The 19732-nt window shown below is 34.5% G+C and overlaps 3 protein-coding genes and 1 long non-coding RNA gene across 5 annotated transcripts; 1 reads left to right on the top strand and 3 right to left on the bottom strand.

The window, feature by feature from the left end:
- Positions 1-967: 967 nt before the first annotated feature.
- LOC123880977 (peroxisomal membrane protein 2) lies at positions 968-4503 on the bottom strand. Its single transcript, XM_045929435.1, has 4 exons — positions 4083-4503; positions 3564-3656; positions 2902-3187; positions 968-2471 (listed from the first exon to the last, which is right to left on the bottom strand). Exons 1-4 carry the CDS (start codon positions 4169-4171, stop codon positions 2382-2384), a joined length of 558 nt encoding a protein of 185 aa, XP_045785391.1. The 5' UTR covers positions 4172-4503; the 3' UTR covers positions 968-2381.
- Positions 4504-8052: 3549 nt separating this feature from the next.
- LOC123880972 lies at positions 8053-12091 on the bottom strand. Of its 2 annotated transcripts, XM_045929430.1 has the most exons (6): positions 11842-12091; positions 10982-11113; positions 10657-10820; positions 9760-9823; positions 8539-9261; positions 8053-8457 (listed from the first exon to the last, which is right to left on the bottom strand). In XM_045929430.1, the coding sequence occupies exons 1-6, from the start codon at positions 11912-11914 to the stop codon at positions 8114-8116; spliced, it is 1500 nt and encodes a 499-aa protein (XP_045785386.1). In that variant the 5' UTR covers positions 11915-12091; the 3' UTR covers positions 8053-8113. The 2 variants fall into 2 exon arrangements, with proteins under 2 accessions (XP_045785386.1, XP_045785385.1); XM_045929429.1 differs by having other exon boundaries at positions 8053-9261; positions 11842-12090.
- Positions 12092-12625: 534 nt separating this feature from the next.
- Positions 12626-16219, top strand: LOC123880978 (thioredoxin domain-containing protein 17-like). The gene is made up of 3 exons (XM_045929436.1): positions 12626-12911; positions 14444-14525; positions 15502-16219. Exons 1-3 carry the CDS (start codon positions 12767-12769, stop codon positions 15653-15655), a joined length of 381 nt encoding a protein of 126 aa, XP_045785392.1. The 5' UTR covers positions 12626-12766; the 3' UTR covers positions 15656-16219.
- An 888-nt stretch (positions 16220-17107) lies between these two features.
- Positions 17108-19155, bottom strand: LOC123880979. The gene is made up of 2 exons (XR_006799386.1): positions 18350-19155; positions 17108-17933 (listed from the first exon to the last, which is right to left on the bottom strand). It is a non-coding gene; the product is annotated as an uncharacterized LOC123880979 (long non-coding RNA).
- Positions 19156-19732: the final 577 nt, after the last annotated feature.

The following is a 19732-nucleotide window of genomic DNA, read 5'->3' as shown; positions in this document are numbered from 1 at the left end:
AAGAATGCTTATTTTTACATTTAGGATAATACGTGCAATATATTTATTCAATTCAAAAGGATATTTACACTAAATTGTTTTGGTCGTTTTCTAGTTTATTTGACAACTAATTTATTTTTTATTTTGCTTATATTTTTTGTAAATACCTATTATGTGTACGGAAATCTCAATCCACTTTTAAATAGGTAGGTGTCTTCATAGTTCTTGTTATTACAAGAAATGTGTACCAACTTTATTTAAAGGTAGGTAAGTAAGTATATAAAAATAAATCATAGAAGCCTGTACACTTCTAAAATCTAATTTATTAAATCATATTATAAATGTTGGTAATGTGTGTTTTGGATATAATGTGAAACCTATAACCATCTAGTCAAGAGAAAACATGGTTTCTGCTATCTAAGGAATTGGATTAATTTGATAAATCCTATATGTACCTACTTATAATATTTTTTACAATAAAAGTTGTAACGAAAGTATAGCACTTATTATATTATTAGGGTAAACCGAGGAGAGTTGAGTCATTTTATTGATTCTCGGTCAACCCTCTGAAAAGTTATTATAGTTGCAAAGACCATCAACATTAAAAAACATATTTAAAAAAACATTCCAAACTTGTGCTGTTTTAAAAACTTTGGTAACCGATTAAAAATATGACTATGCACCTATTTTTGCAATTCATGTACCTATACCAGGTTGTAAAATTACTTACTTGAATGTTCTCTTATTCTGGACCTTAAAAATACTGGGGTGGCTACAGTAGTGCTAATTTGGAGGTACCAAATCTCTAAAATAAACAGATCTTAATTTAGTTTAATTTAAAGATTTGTGTACATCATAACCATAGTACCTACCAATATAAAGTTTATATAACGATCACTACAATGGAATCATTGTAAAGCAACTTAAATTTGGGATACCAAAGCAATAAATGAAAACGTGACTATATTTAGTAAATAAAATACTCGAATAATGATCATTAAATATATTAATTTATTATAAATAATGTAAGTAACAAAGTTTTTCATCGCTAAAGCCTGATTTACATGAAAAGAGTTTATGCCCGTTGGGTTACAAGGTACGAACTACCTAGTAATTATGTAACTAGTAGTAATTATTACTATGGCAAAGTGTGCGCAAACCAAACTGAACTCATGTTGGCACCATTGCATTGTTTGAATTCATTCCTTAGAATTTAGGGTTTATTATTGTGTGATTTGCAATGGTGCCAACATGACGTCAGGGGCAAGTTATAGGGAACGGTCTGATGTATTTGTTGTGAGCGCACTGTTAATGACAAAAAAGACGATTGTCGTTTTCCCACTAATTGAGATAATTCTACTTGCAACATTATAATATTTATAGTTACTTTTTCATAACATTTTTGACACGAAAAACTCTCGACATGTTAATGAGGCTTTATACAGCATTTGATAGTCGATTCGATATCGACGACGCGACGGCGAATATTCAGAAATATTAGATTTTTGCTGTTGTCAAATAAAGTACCTAATATTTATAAAACACTTTTATTGCACCTTTTTTCCCTATATTATTTATTTAATTGCACTTATGGCCATAGAGGAATGTAAATATTTCCAAAATATATCACACATTTTTATATTTTAACTTGGATCAATCACAATATGTTTTCACAAAACAAAACTATGTCGACAAGAATAAAATCCAGCATGATTTCCTTAGAATGTGCTTCAGTATATTTAGGATGAATATAAAGTTTACTATTTGAGACGAATTGAACTAAATAATACTATCAATATATTGTTCTCTAGTAAAGACCATTGTTATGTATAAAGGATTTAAGCCACACAGAGTTCCTTTTTAGATATTCTTAAATTTAAAGTAGAATATCTAAAAACAAATTTTGTGCCTTGGATTTTTTGATGTAACAATGTCATAGATGCTTAAAAATATATAAAAAATAATTACATGTAATGTTTAAATGCCCATAAGTTTTATCATTAGAGATAAACAAATTCAAAGTCATCTTATATCACAAATTCAGATAAAAACGACAAAATAACTAGGTATAAAAATATGTCTCCCAGGTAAGTATAAAAAATATTTTTACATCCACCACCATCATCACAAGCTAATTACACAAATACTAAAGATCTAAAAGTAGTGCCATGCTCTTCTGTATTTATTTATTTCTTGCAAAAAAGGATGGCACCACTTCTGATTTATAGTTTTATGATTTGAGTATACTCAATATAGGCTATTGCTCAGGGCTGTTCACTTATTACATTAGATTTATTAAGTTAGGATTTAACACTTGATGTGAAATAGCCAATAAATTCAAATTCTTTAGATATTCTTATGTAATAAATCAATAGCCCACTTTATCCTTTTTAATCTGTTATTTAGTCCTTTCTTTTACTCTGTTGTCTCCTCTTTGAAGCCACAAACATCGCCCAGCCGAAGCCAACGAGATTCATGAATAATACTCGAAGCTGAAATAAGGAAAAATTGTTTTATGAGGTAATAAAACTTATAAATAGGTTGTACATAATATATTGATGAACCACCATATTAACGATTTATATACATAGAAGGATAATGATTAATATAAGGAAATAAAAATGCAATTAAGGGTTTTCTATTTTAGAATGCTCAATACACAGGCCCATATGGCTTCGGATGGCTATTATGACATAGACATCTGCTACAAAAGGATTTTTGAAAATTCAACCCCTAAGGGGGTAAAATAGGGCTTTGAAATTGGTGTCAACCACACAAAGAAGTCCCATAAGTCCCCAGTGGTAAATTATTTTGACGATTTAAAATCACTTAAAAGCCTACTTGAATAAAAATCTATTCTATTCCATGCATAGGCTAGTTGCTGCATAAAATTTTAAAGTATAAAAAACAGTCTCAACTCACCATGGGTGGAATAAATGCCATATTGATAATCTGGAACAACGTCAGCCACTTCCAATTGGCTTCCAACACTGTGAAGTACAATGCAGTCAACTGCTTCAACGCAGCCTTATGATTCTTGCCCTCAAGTCTAGCTAGTGTGTACAGAGAGAACGCTTGCATGAACGGGGCGAATATCAGTCTTTCAAATAACAGCTTCTTGGCCAAGGGGAATGCTGATGTCTCTCGTGGGAACACTCTTTCTATGAACTCGTAGAAGTAATGTGGTACAGTGCCACCGAATATTAACCTGAAAGTATATTAAATTATGCTACAGTTACAGTTTTTAGTTAGTAGTTAGTTATTCAGTTCAAAGTATTATCTCATTTTTGAACTAAAAATGAGGTAATAAAATGAAGCTATAAAAACAGTTGAGTATGTATAATTTTTAATTGGCCTGAATCAATCTAAACTATAAGAATATACAAACCAAACTTGATTCAGTTTACTTTTATTGAGTATGTGTCTAGTATTGTTAATAGCTGATGTTATTATGTAGATCAACAAAAATAATTTGTTCTTATAATGTATAACTAGATTAACTAGATAAGTCAACACCAAAAAAATTCAGAATGAGTTTAATTTTCATAACCATTAAGTAGGTAAGTACTTAAATACCTACTTACCCATACAAGCCAAAGGCCAAAACTGGATCAAGTCTTACAGTATCACCAGAAACTAGCTGTGAGGCTATGCTGCCTGCAGAACCAACTACACAGCTGAAAAAAAGTGATTTGATAATTATTTATTAGTAGACTAACAATCATCTTCAAGTTCAATCATTGTCGGGCCACTACGTAGCATGGGTCTTCTCTCAAAATGAGTAGGGTTTAAACCACACTGGCCAAGTGCAAATTGATAGATTTATTTTTACATAGATAGACCATGTTTTCCTTCACTGTATTTACTATTCCGAGAAGTAGTGTATGCCCAGATTCGACCCCAGGAATAGGAGGCTAAAATCGAATCACCATCCACTAGGCTATCACCGCTTTTTATTTATAAAACTGACAATCCCAAGGTGTGTACAATTTACTGTTAGTTTAGGCCTAAACTAAATGCACTTTGAACTTTAAGATTATATAAACAGTCAAAAAAACAGCAAGTCATGCTAAATACGACAAAAAGCTTTTAAAAGGACTCACCTCGTTATAGCTTTAGTCCTGATAGGATGCAAATACAAGTTCTGTAAGTACGACGCCACTAGATTCATTATGGGCTTAGATAACGACATTTTTATAGAAAGTTTTTGGAAATATTCTTTTAAGTTGCTAAAATTAGTTTACGAATTCTATTCTTCAATTTATCTTGCTAATGACGATGTTCACTGTGTGATGATAATGTTATCACTTATCATTAATCATTAGCAAAGCAAAAACAGATCACGAAATCGTACAGTGGGATGGTACCTACTCTGTAACTAACTGTTTATTGTCAAAACATGATAAAAATTACAATTTACGATCGGTAGTTGGTAGGTATAACACGGAATCAAACAACCTAGTAAATGTAATCGTAATCAGTAATGTAAAAAGTTGAATAAACTCACAAATAGAAATAAAACTAGGGCTGCCAGATCAGAATATTGATTTTACCCCAAAAAGATTTTTTAAACTATCATTAGGTACACTCAAGTGCGTATAGCGAAAAGTTTACAGTTCAGTTAAATGGATGCAAGCTACAGCATGCGTAATTTTAAAACTAATAAAATATCAGATGCTTTGAAATGATGAAAATAATCGGGAGTTTTTAAGGACTAATCCATACTTATTAAAAAACCAGTCAAGTGCTAGTCACATTTTTTTTGTGAAGTACCTATCTAACCACAAATTCACGGTGTTCCGATTTTTTCGTTTACTTGCGCTATAAGACCTAACTATCTGACAAATATCATGATTCTAGGATGACCTATAGGTTTTCTTAAGAGCACGACAGACGGACAAAGACAGCAAAGTGATCCTATAAGGGTTCCGTTTATCTTTTGAGGTACGGAACCCTAGAATTCAAAGGTGTTATACCTACGTATACATCTAGCTATTTGTTATCTTTTCAAGGGCCATTCTTTAAAACCGAATTTGACGGTTGCCATTACGGAGAGTGTGATAGCTTGCATTCTGGAGACGAACTTATGGCTACTTTAAATTCCGGAAATCCCAAGAGTTCCCACGGGATTATTAAAGACTTATATCCACGCAGATGATGTCGCATCGTGGGCACATAACATCAAACTAGATTTGCGTTGATATAATAGGTAGCTGTCCCTGAAATTGGGGAGCTCATATTCCACTGGCAATACTTGGTCTATTTTGACATTTTGCCTATGTCTTGCCACAGATATACCTAATTTAGCATGTTACCGAGTGGCTAGTTATGGCGCTTATTTTTGAATAACTATAATGTTAGAAGCGCGATTTCTGTACTTTTTACCCGACTACGGCAAAGCCAAAAGGAAGGGTTATGATTTTAGCAGTCTATGTATGTATGTATATATGTAAATATGTAATTCGTTCACTGACTTAGGAAAAAGGCTGAAGGCAAAATACTTATTAACACTCTAAAAATAGATACCTACTAATAGCAAAGAAAAACATGACTTCGTCTGTATTGGTGTTAGCTGGCGGGCGTGCTCTGCCTTTTTGGATTGTTTTTTTTTTTGTTAAAAGTGACTGGAAAGCGCTCTAAGGGGGTGCCGTGCGTATGCCGTGCGCAGACGGGGTCCATACTTGTATAGTTTAACTAACTTGTTACAAATAACTACCTGCATACAAACTTGACATTGGCTAATCTTTGTAAAGCCAGAGAAAAAAAAAGAAAAACTGAAAAACTAGGTATAATATTAATGAATTAAAATTTATTTAATTTATTATAGTCTTTAAAAATTACATTACAATCAATATACATTTATTTTAAACACAATGCCAGTTATTGGCCACTAACCAGTAGCTCTTGCAGAATAAGAAAATATATTAAGTATTAATATTGTTATAAAATTTTGTTAAGTATAAGAGTTACAAAAACTATTTCCTTTTAAATACATTTCATACAGTAATCATTTTAGTTATTATCAATTATGATTATTTTATCAACTACTTACACTAATTTGGTTTCAAAAGTAAGAAGTAATTACCTTTATTTATTTAAATATATTGCCATAATATTGTATTCACATTCAGTTCACATGTATGTATTCAAAAAATGTAACATGTTTTCAAAAAATTAGAAACTAGACTACTTAAATAAACTACATAATAATGTTAAAAATAAAAAAAAATCTGTTACAAATACTTACTATTATAAAGTTAAAAGCATATTTTTTATCAGAAAGCTTATCTCTTGTTATCTATCTTTAGTCTTTTATTTTCTAATCCTATGTCTCCTATGTATAATAATAATCTGTATAGATCGTTTCAACATATAGTTCCTATGGCTTTATGTTGGCTTCCCTGTCTGTCCAAGTCATTGGCATCATATTGGCATGCGAAGACACAGATTTTGTTTATTTTCATTTGATTTTCATGAATGAATGAAATGAAAATCAAATGCGTCTTCTCATGCCAATATGGTGCCAATGACCACCCAATGACATATACAGACAGTGGGGGCCAACATAACGCCATGGGAACTATTCGTTGAAACAGTCTATAGTCAAGTATTTTAATAATGGTAAATCAGTCATACGTCTGTAAGTGTAGACGCGCACTAGGCGACCAGGCCGCGACGACCAGGCGGCCAATGGAGCTGCCGAGAATTCTCAGTTAACTACACGAGTTGCTTTTAAATAAAAATGAAAAATGCACGAAAAAATATTATACACCCATTATTATGTGAAAGACAGTCAAAGGATTGTATTATACTTACTATTTAGAAAAGAATTCTTCAGCTATAGCCTTAGTTACTCCTAATAACATCATTGCCAGTTAAATTCCCGTCGAAATCGGTCCAGCCGTTTCGTAGATTAGGCGGGATAAACAGACAGATTTACGGACAAAAATTGTCTCTGTGTGCATAGAACCGCCTGCCGCGGCTAAGTGCCGTTAAATGCGCGCAGTTTTTAAAATTTATGAACGATAACTGGATCTCACTGGTCACCGCGACCTGTCCGCCTAGTGCGCGTCTCCGTCTACACTTAGAAAGAGATAGGTAGGTATATTTTCATGAAACCCGCTCAGCCTTGGTTGTAGTAGGGAATGTATTGATAAGCGTTGACGGACTTGTGTGCGCAACGTTAAGGCGCTGCGCACATGGTAGCAACTGTTGCGGCAACGGGCAACTCACAACTAGCAGTTTTAACGATTTTCATATAATTTCGATCGCCGAAACCCGCAACTTAAGTTGTAAGTCTGCGCGGTTTCTCGAAATTATACGAAAACAGCTAGCTCCAAGTTGCCGGTAGCACAAACAGCTGCTACCGTGTGCGCAGCACCTAACCACCTCGCAGGCGATCGAGGCTAACACTCGTATTCACAAACGTTATTACCCGTGCGCATTAACATGGCACCTGGCTCGAACACAATCCCTCCTCCCACTTCCCCGCGCGATGCCCCGCTCTCGCCGTGCCGCTACTGGTCTCGCACGGCGCGGCGGCACGGCGAGAGCGAGACATCGCGCTGGGAAGTGGGAGGAGGGTTGTTTTCGAGCCAGGTGCCAGGTGCCATGTTAATGCGCACGAGTTATACTATGTCTCATAGAGCGCTCGAACGCACAGTGTTGGTTCCACCAATGAGATTACTGTGTCACGTCAATTTACAATGATCTGATTGGTGGAACCTACACTATTCGTTCGAGCGCACTGTGAGACCTCATAGTAATGATTGTGAATACGGCCGTAAGGTTGAGATCTATACAGCATACTTTGACTTTGCTCAGACTTAAGCTTCAGTTAAAATGAGGTGGTTTTATGTCAGCAGTATAGCGCTGTCTCGTTTTAACAGTATCTTATGGCTAAGTAAAGTCAAAATGCGCTCTATAGATCTCAACCTTACTGAGATTTATTATTGATTTGATTTTGCTCTGGCTGAAAACAATGTTAAAACGAGACAGCGTTATATCGCTGTGAACAGTGAGCGGCTGACTGTCCGCTGGCGGACTCTGAGCGGCGTATTAGCCGCTAAGTCAATGTCGAGTTAGCGGCGATCGGGCGAACCCATGGGAGGGAAGGTAAACGGTTTCTTCAGCATTAATTATACAGCATATCCAGTTGTTTTTGTAAATTGCGCGATGTGATCGCAGGAGTGTCTGGGACATCCGTGCGAGGTTTCGCCGATGGAGTATTCAGAAACGTCATTTGCTCTTTTATCTGCAAGTACATGTTAAGAGCTTTGTCGTTATTCTTATTTGGAGTCTGTATGCCATTGGAATTAATATTTGGCATCGATTTGTAGAATACTTTTTTCCTGAGACAAAGACTTTTCCTTGGTATTTTGTATGATGGCGATTTCGATTTAATAACTGTGGGTCGACTTGTAATAGGGCTTTTGTCGGGACTGATTTTTTCTTCTGTCAGAGCGAATTTGACGTTATTTTTTTTTGCCCCATAAGGGGTATTATTTTCCTTTACAATCTTAGTGGCATTATTTTCTTTTGTCATATGAATGGCATTATTTTCTTTTGCCATATTATGAGGGGCATTATTTTCTTTTGCCATATGAGTGACAATATTTTCCTTCGCCATATCAGCAGCACTATTTTCTTCTGCCCCATTAGTTTTTAACTTCTTGTGTTTCAGCTTTCTGATTTGCTGCAAAGTTTTAAACTGTTTCTTCTTCATACTATGCAACATTTCAATAACATTATCAATCATTTTCAAATTATTTTCTGTTTCTCTTTCAACCTCCATTAATTCACCGAGTTCTTGATTATTGTTATTGCAGTTGGTAAAAGTAGTTTTATTCAGCATTTCACATAGTGACACTATCACACTTTCCTCTCGTTTACCGTCTTTGGTGTCTGAAGGTTTTTCAAATGACATTATAGTGTTATCATTCCATAGAACCGAATTGTCCGCTTCACTTTGATTGAAGTAATCTCTAACATTTCTGTAATCTTTAAAGGGTGTTGAAATGGATGGTGACATTACTGAATTTTTTTCCAAAGTAGGTTCTTTGACTAAAGCATTAGATTGTTCTTCAAAATCGTTTATCTCTTTCTCTTTCTGTATAAAACTGTCGTCATTGGATTTAAATGAAATATTATTAATTTTTACTCTTGGAACAGTTTTTACTTCACGTGGAGGAATGAATGTTGGTTTGGGTTTATTAAAGGCAGGTGTTTCTGGTATCTTGTGCACCCCACTGATTCTACATATGCCATAGTCCCTGGCTTTGGCTGCAACAATATTGTAACATTTAAAGTCAAATTATGGCTGATTAAGATTTTCATGCCATCACAAAATTTTTGTGAAACCACAAATGCAATTTGGAAAAACTCAACTCGGTGTTAGAATACTCTAAAGTAGGGTTTTATAAGGCTAAGTAATAAATTAAGTAGGCTTATAAAACCATCTTAAAAATAACAATCAGAAGCTATTTTTGCTGTGATTTTTCCCACACAAAATTTTCACCAACCACATTATTTTGGTCAACTATAACTAAACAATTATTGGTCTCACAATAGCGATCATTTTGTTTATATTATAACTTCCATGCTACCTACTATGTCCTAGAATTTTTCAGATTTTTAACTAAACTGGCAGTTTACTGTGTTACGAGCTGGGTCCCTGTGAATAGGACCCCGGATGGGTTCGAAACCAGTTGGGCTTATGTTGACTAACCATATGAGTGTAGCCGGAATCATCTATATTTATATAAACAAATTAATGTTTACCTTGTGGGTGAAAAGATTTCCTGACCACAGGAGCTGGCATGGTCGGCTTATTGTTGATGGCTGACTGTTAACAACATTAATAGAGCATATTATTATAAATAGTTTTTGGGATTCTATATTTCAAAAGGGAAAACCAGTCAAGTGCGAGTCGGGCCTCGCTCTTTTAGGATTCCATACATAATCATGAACATCATACTTTGGGTGTATGAAATATTTTTTCTGAGCTAGATAGAACACCACAGTAAAACGTGAAAGAAAATCCAATAAAATGTTTGTTTTTTTCCTCACAGCTTACAAACTATTTGAAAAACCGGCCAAGTGCGAGTCAGACTCGCGCACTGAGGTTTCTGTACTCGAGTATTTTTTCCAACATTTTGCACGATATATCAAAACTATTATACATAAAAATAAATAAAAATCTGTTTTAGGGTGTACAGGTAAAGCCCTTTCATATGATACCCCAATTGGTATAGTTATCTTACTTTGAAATTTAAGACACATTTTAATTTTTTTTTTCGGGGTTTTCAGATTTATTCCTGTACTTGTGCTATAAGACCTACCTACCTGCCAAATTTCATGATTCTAGGTCAACAGGAAGTACCCTATAGGTTTCTTGCAAGACAGACAGACAGACAACAAAGTGATCCTATAAGGGTTCCGTTTTTCTTTTTGAGGTACGGAACCCTAAAAATGGTTGTTTTCAGTATTTGTTGTTTAAATACAGTGTATGATTCATTTGAATTTCATATTCCTAACTAGTCTAGTTTTTGAGATAGCCTTCTTTAGTTATGTTCTTTTTCCTTTTGAGGTACGGAACCCAAAAGAGATTAAGCAGAAGTTTTTATGGTAAGTAATTAAATAAAATTTAGTGGTAAGAAGATTGCTGATGGTGCTTACTTTTGGCTTAGGTTGGAAATTAAGCTCTTTTCTCACTGTGCTATGCTTCATTTGGCCGTCTTTAGTGAGGATTTTAGTCTTATCAACCTTTACTGAAGAGTTCCAGGGCTTCGGTTTAGTAGTTGTTGCTTGTGGAAATTTTCTAGGAGTGGGTCCTGTTAAAGCTGAAACATAGAAAGCAAGAACACTCTAAAAACCGGATTGCATTACAGGGTGCTGCACAGTGTGGCACAAAGGATTTTTTGGGGCTAAAATAGGGGTTAGAAATTGTGTAGTCCATGCAGACAAAGTCACAGAAATAAGCTATTTTCACATAAAACATTACCTTTTATTTCTGCAAGAGTCATTGGTTTGATATTTTTATTTTTCTCATTTGTCCGAGTCTGACAGATATTTGAAGATGAAGATTGTTGATTCTTAAATGTGATCATATGCAATGTATCCTTGGACAGAAGAGCTGAAAAACATAATTAAATAAAAGCCATAGAGCAAAATAATAAGAAAAAGTACATATGTAATTGTTAGTCACTTATAATATATTTAGAATAATTAAGTTTTGTCAAAGTTATCACTAAAAATTAGAAATTAATGTTCCCCGCTGTGCTGAGTTAATGTTTGTTCAAGCTAAACTACTACTAGAAAGAGGGATTATTTAAGAAGGTTATATAATTTATGTAAATTTTGTGAAAATATTCTATTGGTACAATGATACGTCAGAAAAAATTGTCTCATTGGGGAGCTTCCATGGTGTGGAAGCTTTCAGATGGGTCAATGCTATCCATGCAAAGCTGGGGTGGATTGCTATTTATAAATTTGATGAAACAAAGATTTGTTATTTAAATTCTAAATGAGTTAACTCTTCAATTTTGGTTGCCTTTACTAGATAACATATTGAAAAAGCCTTTAAAATGAGAATCTAGCTGACTGATAAAACAGTAAACAATTCTAATACTTAAATGGGTTCTAATACTTAAATGGGTTTAGAAATGTTGCATATGTATGTTTTTATGTAATGTAAACCTGCAGGAGGAAAGCATTTTCAGTCTTACCTGAGAAAGGCCAAAGAAACAATAGGTAAAAACTTTCACTAAGCGTGCATCATGGCAAATATATGTCATTAACATTAAAAGAAAGAAGACTTGAAGGATAATAACGTTAAAATCACAATTAAATGGCAATTGGTACCTTTAATCCCCGGTAACAATTCTGCCATTGTTCTTGCTCGCATGGGCGTCTGCGATGGTATTGTTGTTTCCATTCTTGTTTTTTATTGTATGACGATGTAATTCCGTCAAGACATCCGCATTTATAACACAACACATGCAAATTGCAAATCAACGAAACAATAGTCATTAAACACGACTTTTTATTATTTTAGAGAGAGCAACAACAAATATTTCCAAAGTTTAAAATGTTTAAACATGGTTTAAACTGTCGTTTTTGTCAAATGTCAACTGTCACTTTTGTCTGCCTGCCACTCCACGGTGACGACTGACGACCATAGATAATACACGACTGTCATATAATATTGCATTGATTGACTGTGGTCCCTGTGGGCCTTTCTGACGGTTGGTTCTGCTGTCGTGCCCACAGACCACGAATCCGGAGGTCGTGCCACCTAGCACAGATTAGGAATCCGGATGCCACCTAGGAATCACCATGGAATTCTGTGGTGCTGTCAGCGGACTTCGTCTGTGTTGGTGTTAGCTGGCGGGCGTGGCAGAGTACCTACGTTTTAGAGTGTTTTTTTTTTTTTTGTTAAAACTGACTGGAAAGCACTCTAAGGGGATACCGTGAGTGTGTCGGCGAGCGCCGACGCAGACGGGGTCCATACTTGTATAGTATAACTAACTTGTTACAAATAACTACAAACTTGACATTGGCTAATCTTTGAAAAGCAGAAAGCTAGACGAGAGAGGAAAAAAAAGGTCCGTCAGGCCTGTCACTGTCATAAAGTAAACTTTTCTGCTTTTCTGTGACTGTGGACTTTTTACTTTTGCAAGTTTTCAATTTTCATCCGTTTTTCACCTTTGCAGTTTATTTATTTACCTGTTACCTTTCCTGTTTTCATCAACTTTGTTCTTAATTTTTTGAATTGATTCACTTTAAAATGGTTACGAACGTAGTATTAAAAGGATTCGATGACTTCACAAAATATACTGAAACTATTGCACCTAATGGACCCACAGTATTGTTTTATTTTAGCGGCTCAAAATTACCGAACGGCGATAGCTGGTGTCCTGATTGTGTTGTAGGTAAGTACTTGATAATCAGTCCCCTATCATGTATTAACATAACGATCGATATCTCTGGCAATGAGGATAATCCAACGATATTCCAATTGATATATAATTTCATGCTATTCTATTGTACCTAGGTACCTAGTTTATATACGGCATTTGTTTAGTAATAAATTAATTCGCTCAGTAAGTTGTTAATTACTTTTTCGAAAGAAGAATAGTCTGGTTTCGAATCGTGTCTGTACTCTGTAGAGCCGCCCAGAAACAAACAATCTGAGGACTTAGAGACGTAACCCCCAACAAACATCAATTTTATTTGCTGGAGTCGTGCCGAAAAGATACTTATAAAGTAACATATGATTAAACTAAATGTGACTCAGATCAAAAATCTAAGCACCCTGAATCCTCATTGTCTGTTCTACCCCTAGGGTCCTAGAGTGTTCTTATGAAGTGCTTGTGTAAAGGATTCTGAAGGAAGTGAGCTTACGAGACCAAGTGGACTAAAGGGGGAGATGGCTAGCTGGCTTCAAGCTAATTAAAGGGGAAACAAAGCCCTACTAACCCACCTGGACTCTTTGCATATCTAATATTGTTCATTTTTAGTAATAATGTTTACTTGACCAATAGGTCAGACATTTATAAAATAAAAAACCTATGCATCTCCAGCAATTTGTGGGAGGGTGACCTCCCCCTCCCCCTTTACCCTCTCTAACCGTCGGTAATGGTAGCATGATTCAAAACTGAAGAATATTATGTTTCCTTGACCTTTTTATCATTGAATTTCAATTTCAATGTTACATACATGTTATGAACTTGGGTTATGAACTATTTTTTTTTATCAAATAGTTTTCGCATACATAATAATTTACACATGACACCTTTCTATTTCATGACATTTGTCATTTGGTTCCTTTTGAATGTAATTGAATACCAAATTAATTAATTAATTACATAATTTAAAATTTAAATTAAAAATTAAATTGTTTCTTTAATTTAAATACATTTAGCTGTTGCAGAATGGTTAAAAATAAAGTGACAATTCATACAGTAAATAATTATAATGAATTTGTTAATTTTGTTTCAAATTTAAAGTCAAAGAAGAATGTGTATTTACTATTTTCTGGTAGTAAAAAGGAGAATGGTAGAAGTTGGTGTATTTACTGTCAAATGGGTAAAAGCTTTATGCCTTGTTCATATTGGTCCAATAATAATACTCAGTCAATGCACTCAGCCAATGTGTCATAAGAATTAAAACTTCAAGTGGCCATGTACACTGGACCACTTGGAATATTTGCCATATGCCAAATGTTCAATACACCAAATAGCCTGAGCAGGCTTTACAACTTTTGTAGGTTTTCTTATTAACATTAGAGGATATTAGACTATTGAATTAAACATACATTATTCCTTTGTCTAGGGATTGTGTAAACAGAATTGGACACAATGTGTCTGTAGCATATTTTTCCAAATAAATATTTACTTACTTAATTTAATATGCCTTGAATTTTAGATTCTTTGTGTTCATACATTGCAATTTTATTTTACAGCTGAGCCAGTGGTCAAAGCATTTCTATCAGAGGTCAAAAAAGATGTAACATTTGTTTATGTTGATGTTGGCGATAGGGAATAGTGAGTATTTTATTTTTTACTTTTTATAGTTACTTGCAAAGTTATCACATTTGTGATATCCTTAGGATAAGATAAGAATTGTTATCATAATTTCATAACCTTCATGCTGATCAGTGGTCATACTAAATTTCTGAATGTCATAAATGTTAACATTGATAAAACTACCGAATTGTTTATTACGCAAATCGGTTCAGAAATCTCGGAGATTTCTGTGTACATGGGTAGAAAAACAAAATTTGTCCTTTTTTGCATAGGTAATGTTTTTTTAATCAATAGAGACACTGCCCCATGAAAAATTTGGACTCCAACTTCTGAATCCTGGTGCTGCAAGGGACCTGTCCACCTTAATTTTGTTTAAATAGATTAAATTCATCACAGCGAAATTCACAAACTAAAAGATAGTAACAGTGTCACGACCTAGATGGCACACATTTTACGTCTCGTGCTAAAGTATGAAATGTGTCAGAGATATATCAATGTTACACAAGATGTTAAAATCAGACAAACAGCGGAAGTGATCCTAATGGACTCTGTTTTATTTTTGCAAGTGATACACTTATAAAATTTAATAAGCTAATAATAAAAAATAGTAAGAAATACTTAAATTACTATTAATTAGGATGCTGATGGTTTTTTGAATTGATTAATATGATTTATTGGCTGATCTGCAATAGTTTTATTATTGGGTAAAGTTTCAGAAAAAGTGAGAGTTGGCATGATAGAGAGAACCTACTTTCAAAGTCTAAAGGTCTTTCTTGACCCAAAAATACAGTGACTTTCTCCACGTGGATTTTAGTTAGTCAGAATGGCCTGCCATCCTGCAGGAACCGTTTGTTTTTCGGGGGTAAAAAGTAATCTATGTTACTCTACAAATCTGTAATTATATTCATGCAAAAAAACCGACCAAGTGCGACACTTTCGCACTATAATATTAAGTAGGGATGGATTATAATTCGTTCTTTGTTGATTTTTTCAGCTGGAAAGACAGAGCGTGTCCGTTCAGGACAGACAGCCGAACGAAGTTGATGGTAATCCCCACTTTAATCAAATGGAAGGGAGTGCAGAGGCTGGAGGGTAGCCAGTGTTGTAATCGGGAACTGCTGCAGATGCTGTTTGAGGAAGATGATTAGTTATGATTAAGAGCGGCCAGAGACAAGCAGCTTAAAGGTCTTCGCATGGACTCAACTCACGGCAAAGCATGGAAATGTGAGCTTTATGTTCCTTATGGCAGAATTTTCAAAATTTAATTGAAAATAGTCTGCTATGCGTGGATCACGCATGGTCCACGCGTGGCGATCAAAGTTATAATTTGAACAGTGTGGAGTCTGTGTAACATGCGAAGATCTTAAGGTTTGACTGACCACTTCATATTGTGACTGCATGGCAAATTACAATCTTCTCTTCATCGTCATACACGAGACCGCTCGAGCAGTCGCGACCGCTCTAAGCCTCCGTTTGATCGAGCAGTGTCAACACATAATACCGTGTATATCTACTGACTGCTCTAAAATTCTCAAGGTGTCTTCCAGTTGTCATATTCTATCTGCAATTGAATTGTCAACTGCTTGATTAGTTGAATATAATTTCCATGTATAATTCTGTATGATAAACTTACTTATTAATATTTTATAGTTACTTAATGTAAAAATGTAATCATAAGGAGGCAATTTTTTAAATAAACACATTTGCATTTACTTAATGATCTTTATTTTTATCCCATTTTTCTTAGAATATAAGGATCAAAAATGAAATAATCATTATTATCAACATATTTTTTTATTATAAAATAATAGTAAAAACTTAAAAAGTAAAATACCAACCAATCTTTGATACTAGAAAATTAATTATATTTAGTTACATTTGGAAATGCATCAAACTGAAGAAACTTCAGTCAAAAATTACATATAAAAAAACAATAATATAACTGTAAAAATAACACATTCTAGACTCGACTGTTATTATTTACAAATGAAAATAAAATTTTACACTTACTATGATTAATTATTAAGTTTTCCAGGGTTATTGATGTTAAGTACTGGGTATACTAACTCACCCTTAATCAAAATATTTTGTACTAAGATTTGTACATTTTTTAACGCTAAGATCGAAATACCGCAGAAAGAAAATAAAGACAGGAGTATTATAGTTTGCCTTTACTCAACCATTTTTTACTATAAAATGCAGGCGTAAATAAGTCAACACTTATCAAATAATATAAAAATTTCTATGTGTATGATTGTCAACGCCTTTGTATCTACTTATTATAGACACATAATACGCAAAATGCATTTGGACTGTAAAATTTCAGTTGGACTTCGTCTGCGATGGCGTTTGCTGGCACGCGTGCTGTGCTTGTTTGGAGTGTTTTTTTTTTGTTAAGAGTGGATGGTTTTTGTGTTAGTTGGTGTTTTTTGGTGGTGGAACTGACTGGGAAGCGCTCCAAAGGGGCGCCGCGCGTATGTCGGCGGGCGCCGGCGCAGACGGAGTCCATACTTGTATAAATTCAATAACTTGAAAATATCACAAACTTGACATTGGCTAATCAGAGTAAAGCCAGATGTAAAGAAAAAAAAAAAATTCAGTTTTAATGCAGTAGACCAACAACAGTCTGCGTTCAATTTGAGTACAGATGAGACACTGGAAAACTGCACGCGAAAAGGCAGTTGCAAAGCAGTTCTGCCAATTACCTACATATAAACGCATCCAAACTGCAATTTTACAGTCAGCTTGCAGATCAACTGTCTCGACACTTAAATCTAGTTGCATGAAAGATGGTTAAAGTTAGTTATGGTTACTTTATACACATAACACAGACTCGACTAAAGCATGGGTATGTGAGCTTTATATTGTGTTCTTACTGTGGAATTTTGAACATTAATTGAAAGAAAGTATGACGCGTGGACCACGCATGGTCCATGCGTGGTACGCTTATAAAATTAAAATTCCATCGAGAACACGATATAATAAAGCTCTCTTCTTATCTCTATGTTTTACTGCTTGATGAGTCTGTGTAATTTATGGAGACAGACATATTATTATAATAGACCCTGATTTGCGTAATCTATTTGGCTTTTATTGAAGGCCAAAGCAAACTAAGTTTAACTGGACCCAAGTGGAAACTATCTGTGAATTGCATTCGTTAACAAGATAGGTACTAGTACCTAATATTATTTTCCATAAAACACAATGTATCTAATAATTACATTATTATAACCATAAACTCCAATATTATTGAAAATACTTAGGTATATATAGTTAGGTATACAGAGACCCCACCAAACAAAAATTTATCACAGAACATGCCTCACCATTTTCGTAACTCTGGTTTTATAGATTAAGCGGTGCTATCACAAAGCGGAGCTCTACGATACTAATTTATTTCTCTTTAGCCGAACTAAAGTAATCATTCTCTCACAAACGCGTAAACAACGCAATATTATCATGCTTAAAAAATGAGTTCTTACACGCTATTTTTTTTAAAAAGAATATTAGCCATGCTAATTATGACTAATACTCCCCTTTCCCCTCCAATTAAGCGTAAAGCTTGTGCCAGGAGTGGGTACGACAATAGTGCAACGGGTGTGGTTTGAACCGCCGACCTTTCGGAATTCAGTCCGCTCGCAACCATTGAGCTATCGAGCCTCTAAACTTTTAACTTTGTGTCAAATATTATTATCTCATGTCAAAAGTACGATTTTAGCCCTTATTTTAAAGGTGAACCCATGTGAAACGTAATTTTGACATGACAGCAGCTGTTAACCCATACCTACAGTTAAAATGGCGCGTGAGAAGTCATTTTGTGCGGACTAATAGCTGTCGTGAACTGTGACCATACGACCTCGTTTCAATAGTGTATATTTCAGTGACGTCATTCAACGCTATAATAGTGACGTCATTCAACGCTATTATAGTGGCCGCTTTGTGACTGCTAGAAAACTAGAGCTTTAAAATTAACTAAAATTATGTGGCGATTTTTGAGCAATTATACAATAGGCCTAAGTCTAAGCGTAGGTAGCATTTTTTAAAGTAAATAAATAACTAAAACGCGCGATATTAATTCAATTAATAGTATGTTTAGACTATAAAATACAAAAATTTCGGAATTTTAAATTCAAGGCACTACAATCAAATCACTCATGGCCACTTGCTTTAGCTACACAAAATAACTATTTTAAGGGTAATCCGGCACTGCAAAATGTCACCGTGCGAATTAAATTTATTTTAAAATTTAATTTTAAATTATTGTATGTGCCAACCATTCGACAAGCATGCTGCTATGCGACTTTCTCTTGTACCTACACAATCTTTACACCAAACTAAAATGATTATAATTCTGAATAAGTAGGTATATTGCTAAGTTGTCTGACCATTTCTTATTCTATTGGTAATAAAAAGACGCAAATTCGGTAAAATTTAGTTGCCATCAGAATCAGTACCAGTGTCATAACTCGAACCAAGTTGCTCTGGCGTAAATGAAGCTTTATAAAGGATAAATTACAAAAAATCACTCACCGTTTTAGCTTTATGTGTCAACTGTCAAGTCAAAGTATGGTTCAACTTTAGGCCACGATTACACTTCTAAGTTTTACGTAAGTAGCTTATAGGTACGTAATTAATTGACAGCTTTACTGGTAACTAGCTGATGCCCGCAGCTTCGCCCGCGTGGATTGGTCAGATCCCCTGCAGCATCAGGATTGAGGAGTTGGAATCCAAATTTTTTATGAAACAATGTCGCAAAGTTCCTCTATCGATTAAAAAAGAAATGACGCAAATCGGTTCAGAAATCTCGGAGATATCGGCGTACATAGGTAGAAAAACACAACTCCCTTTTTGAAAGTCGGTTAAAAAAGTAGCCTATGTTACACCCTGGTCAATCCTCTACTTGTCTGTGAAAATCCCGTCAAAATCGGTTCAACCGTTCCAAAGATTAGCCTTTTCAAACAGACAGATAGACAGACAAAAATTTTAAAAACCTGTGATTCAGTGTTGGTATCGTTCAAATAACCACATGAGCTTAATATGAGGTAATTATTTCGAAATTACAGACAGACACTCCAATTTTATTTATTAGTATAGATGTGAGTTGATCATGTAAGTACTTGAGCTACCTACTTACGTGAGTAAAACTATAGCGGAATTTACATTTGGCACGAAATTAGTTTCCATGTAAGTACTTGAGCTACCTACTTACGTGAGTAAAACTATAG

This window comes from Maniola jurtina, chromosome 3, assembly GCF_905333055.1.
Source record: "Maniola jurtina chromosome 3, ilManJurt1.1, whole genome shotgun sequence".
Lineage (NCBI taxonomy): Eukaryota > Metazoa > Arthropoda > Insecta > Lepidoptera > Nymphalidae > Maniola > Maniola jurtina.
The sequence above is the reverse complement of the archived record's forward strand: the minus strand, read 5'-3'. Positions and strand labels throughout refer to the sequence as shown.

Excerpts from the sequence above, each read along its gene's own strand:
- LOC123880977 (XM_045929435.1), bottom strand. The coding sequence starts at position 4,171 with ATGTCGTTATCTAAGCCCATAATGAATCTAGTGGCGTCGTACTTACAG. Across the intron at positions 3,657-4,082 it reads AGGACTAAAGCTATAACGAG|CTGTGTAGTTGGTTCTGCAG; the intron begins GTGAGTCCTTTT and ends ACTTTTTTTCAG. Across the intron at positions 2,472-2,901 it reads TGGCATTTATTCCACCCATG|CTTCGAGTATTATTCATGAA; the intron begins GTGAGTTGAGAC and ends TCCTTATTTCAG.
- LOC123880972 (XM_045929429.1), bottom strand. The coding sequence starts at position 11,914 with ATGGAAACAACAATACCATCGCAGACGCCCATGCGAGCAAGAACAATG. Across the intron at positions 11,114-11,841 it reads ATTGTTACCGGGGATTAAAG|CTCTTCTGTCCAAGGATACA; the intron begins GTACCAATTGCC and ends TATGTTTTTCAG. Across the intron at positions 9,824-10,656 it reads ATTTCCAACCTAAGCCAAAA|TCAGCCATCAACAATAAGCC; the intron begins GTAAGCACCATC and ends TGTTGTTAACAG.
- LOC123880978 (XM_045929436.1), top strand. The coding sequence starts at position 12,767 with ATGGTTACGAACGTAGTATTAAAAGGATTCGATGACTTCACAAAATAT. Across the intron at positions 12,912-14,443 it reads GTGTCCTGATTGTGTTGTAG|CTGAGCCAGTGGTCAAAGCA; the intron begins GTAAGTACTTGA and ends TTTATTTTACAG. Across the intron at positions 14,526-15,501 it reads GATGTTGGCGATAGGGAATA|CTGGAAAGACAGAGCGTGTC; the intron begins GTGAGTATTTTA and ends TGATTTTTTCAG.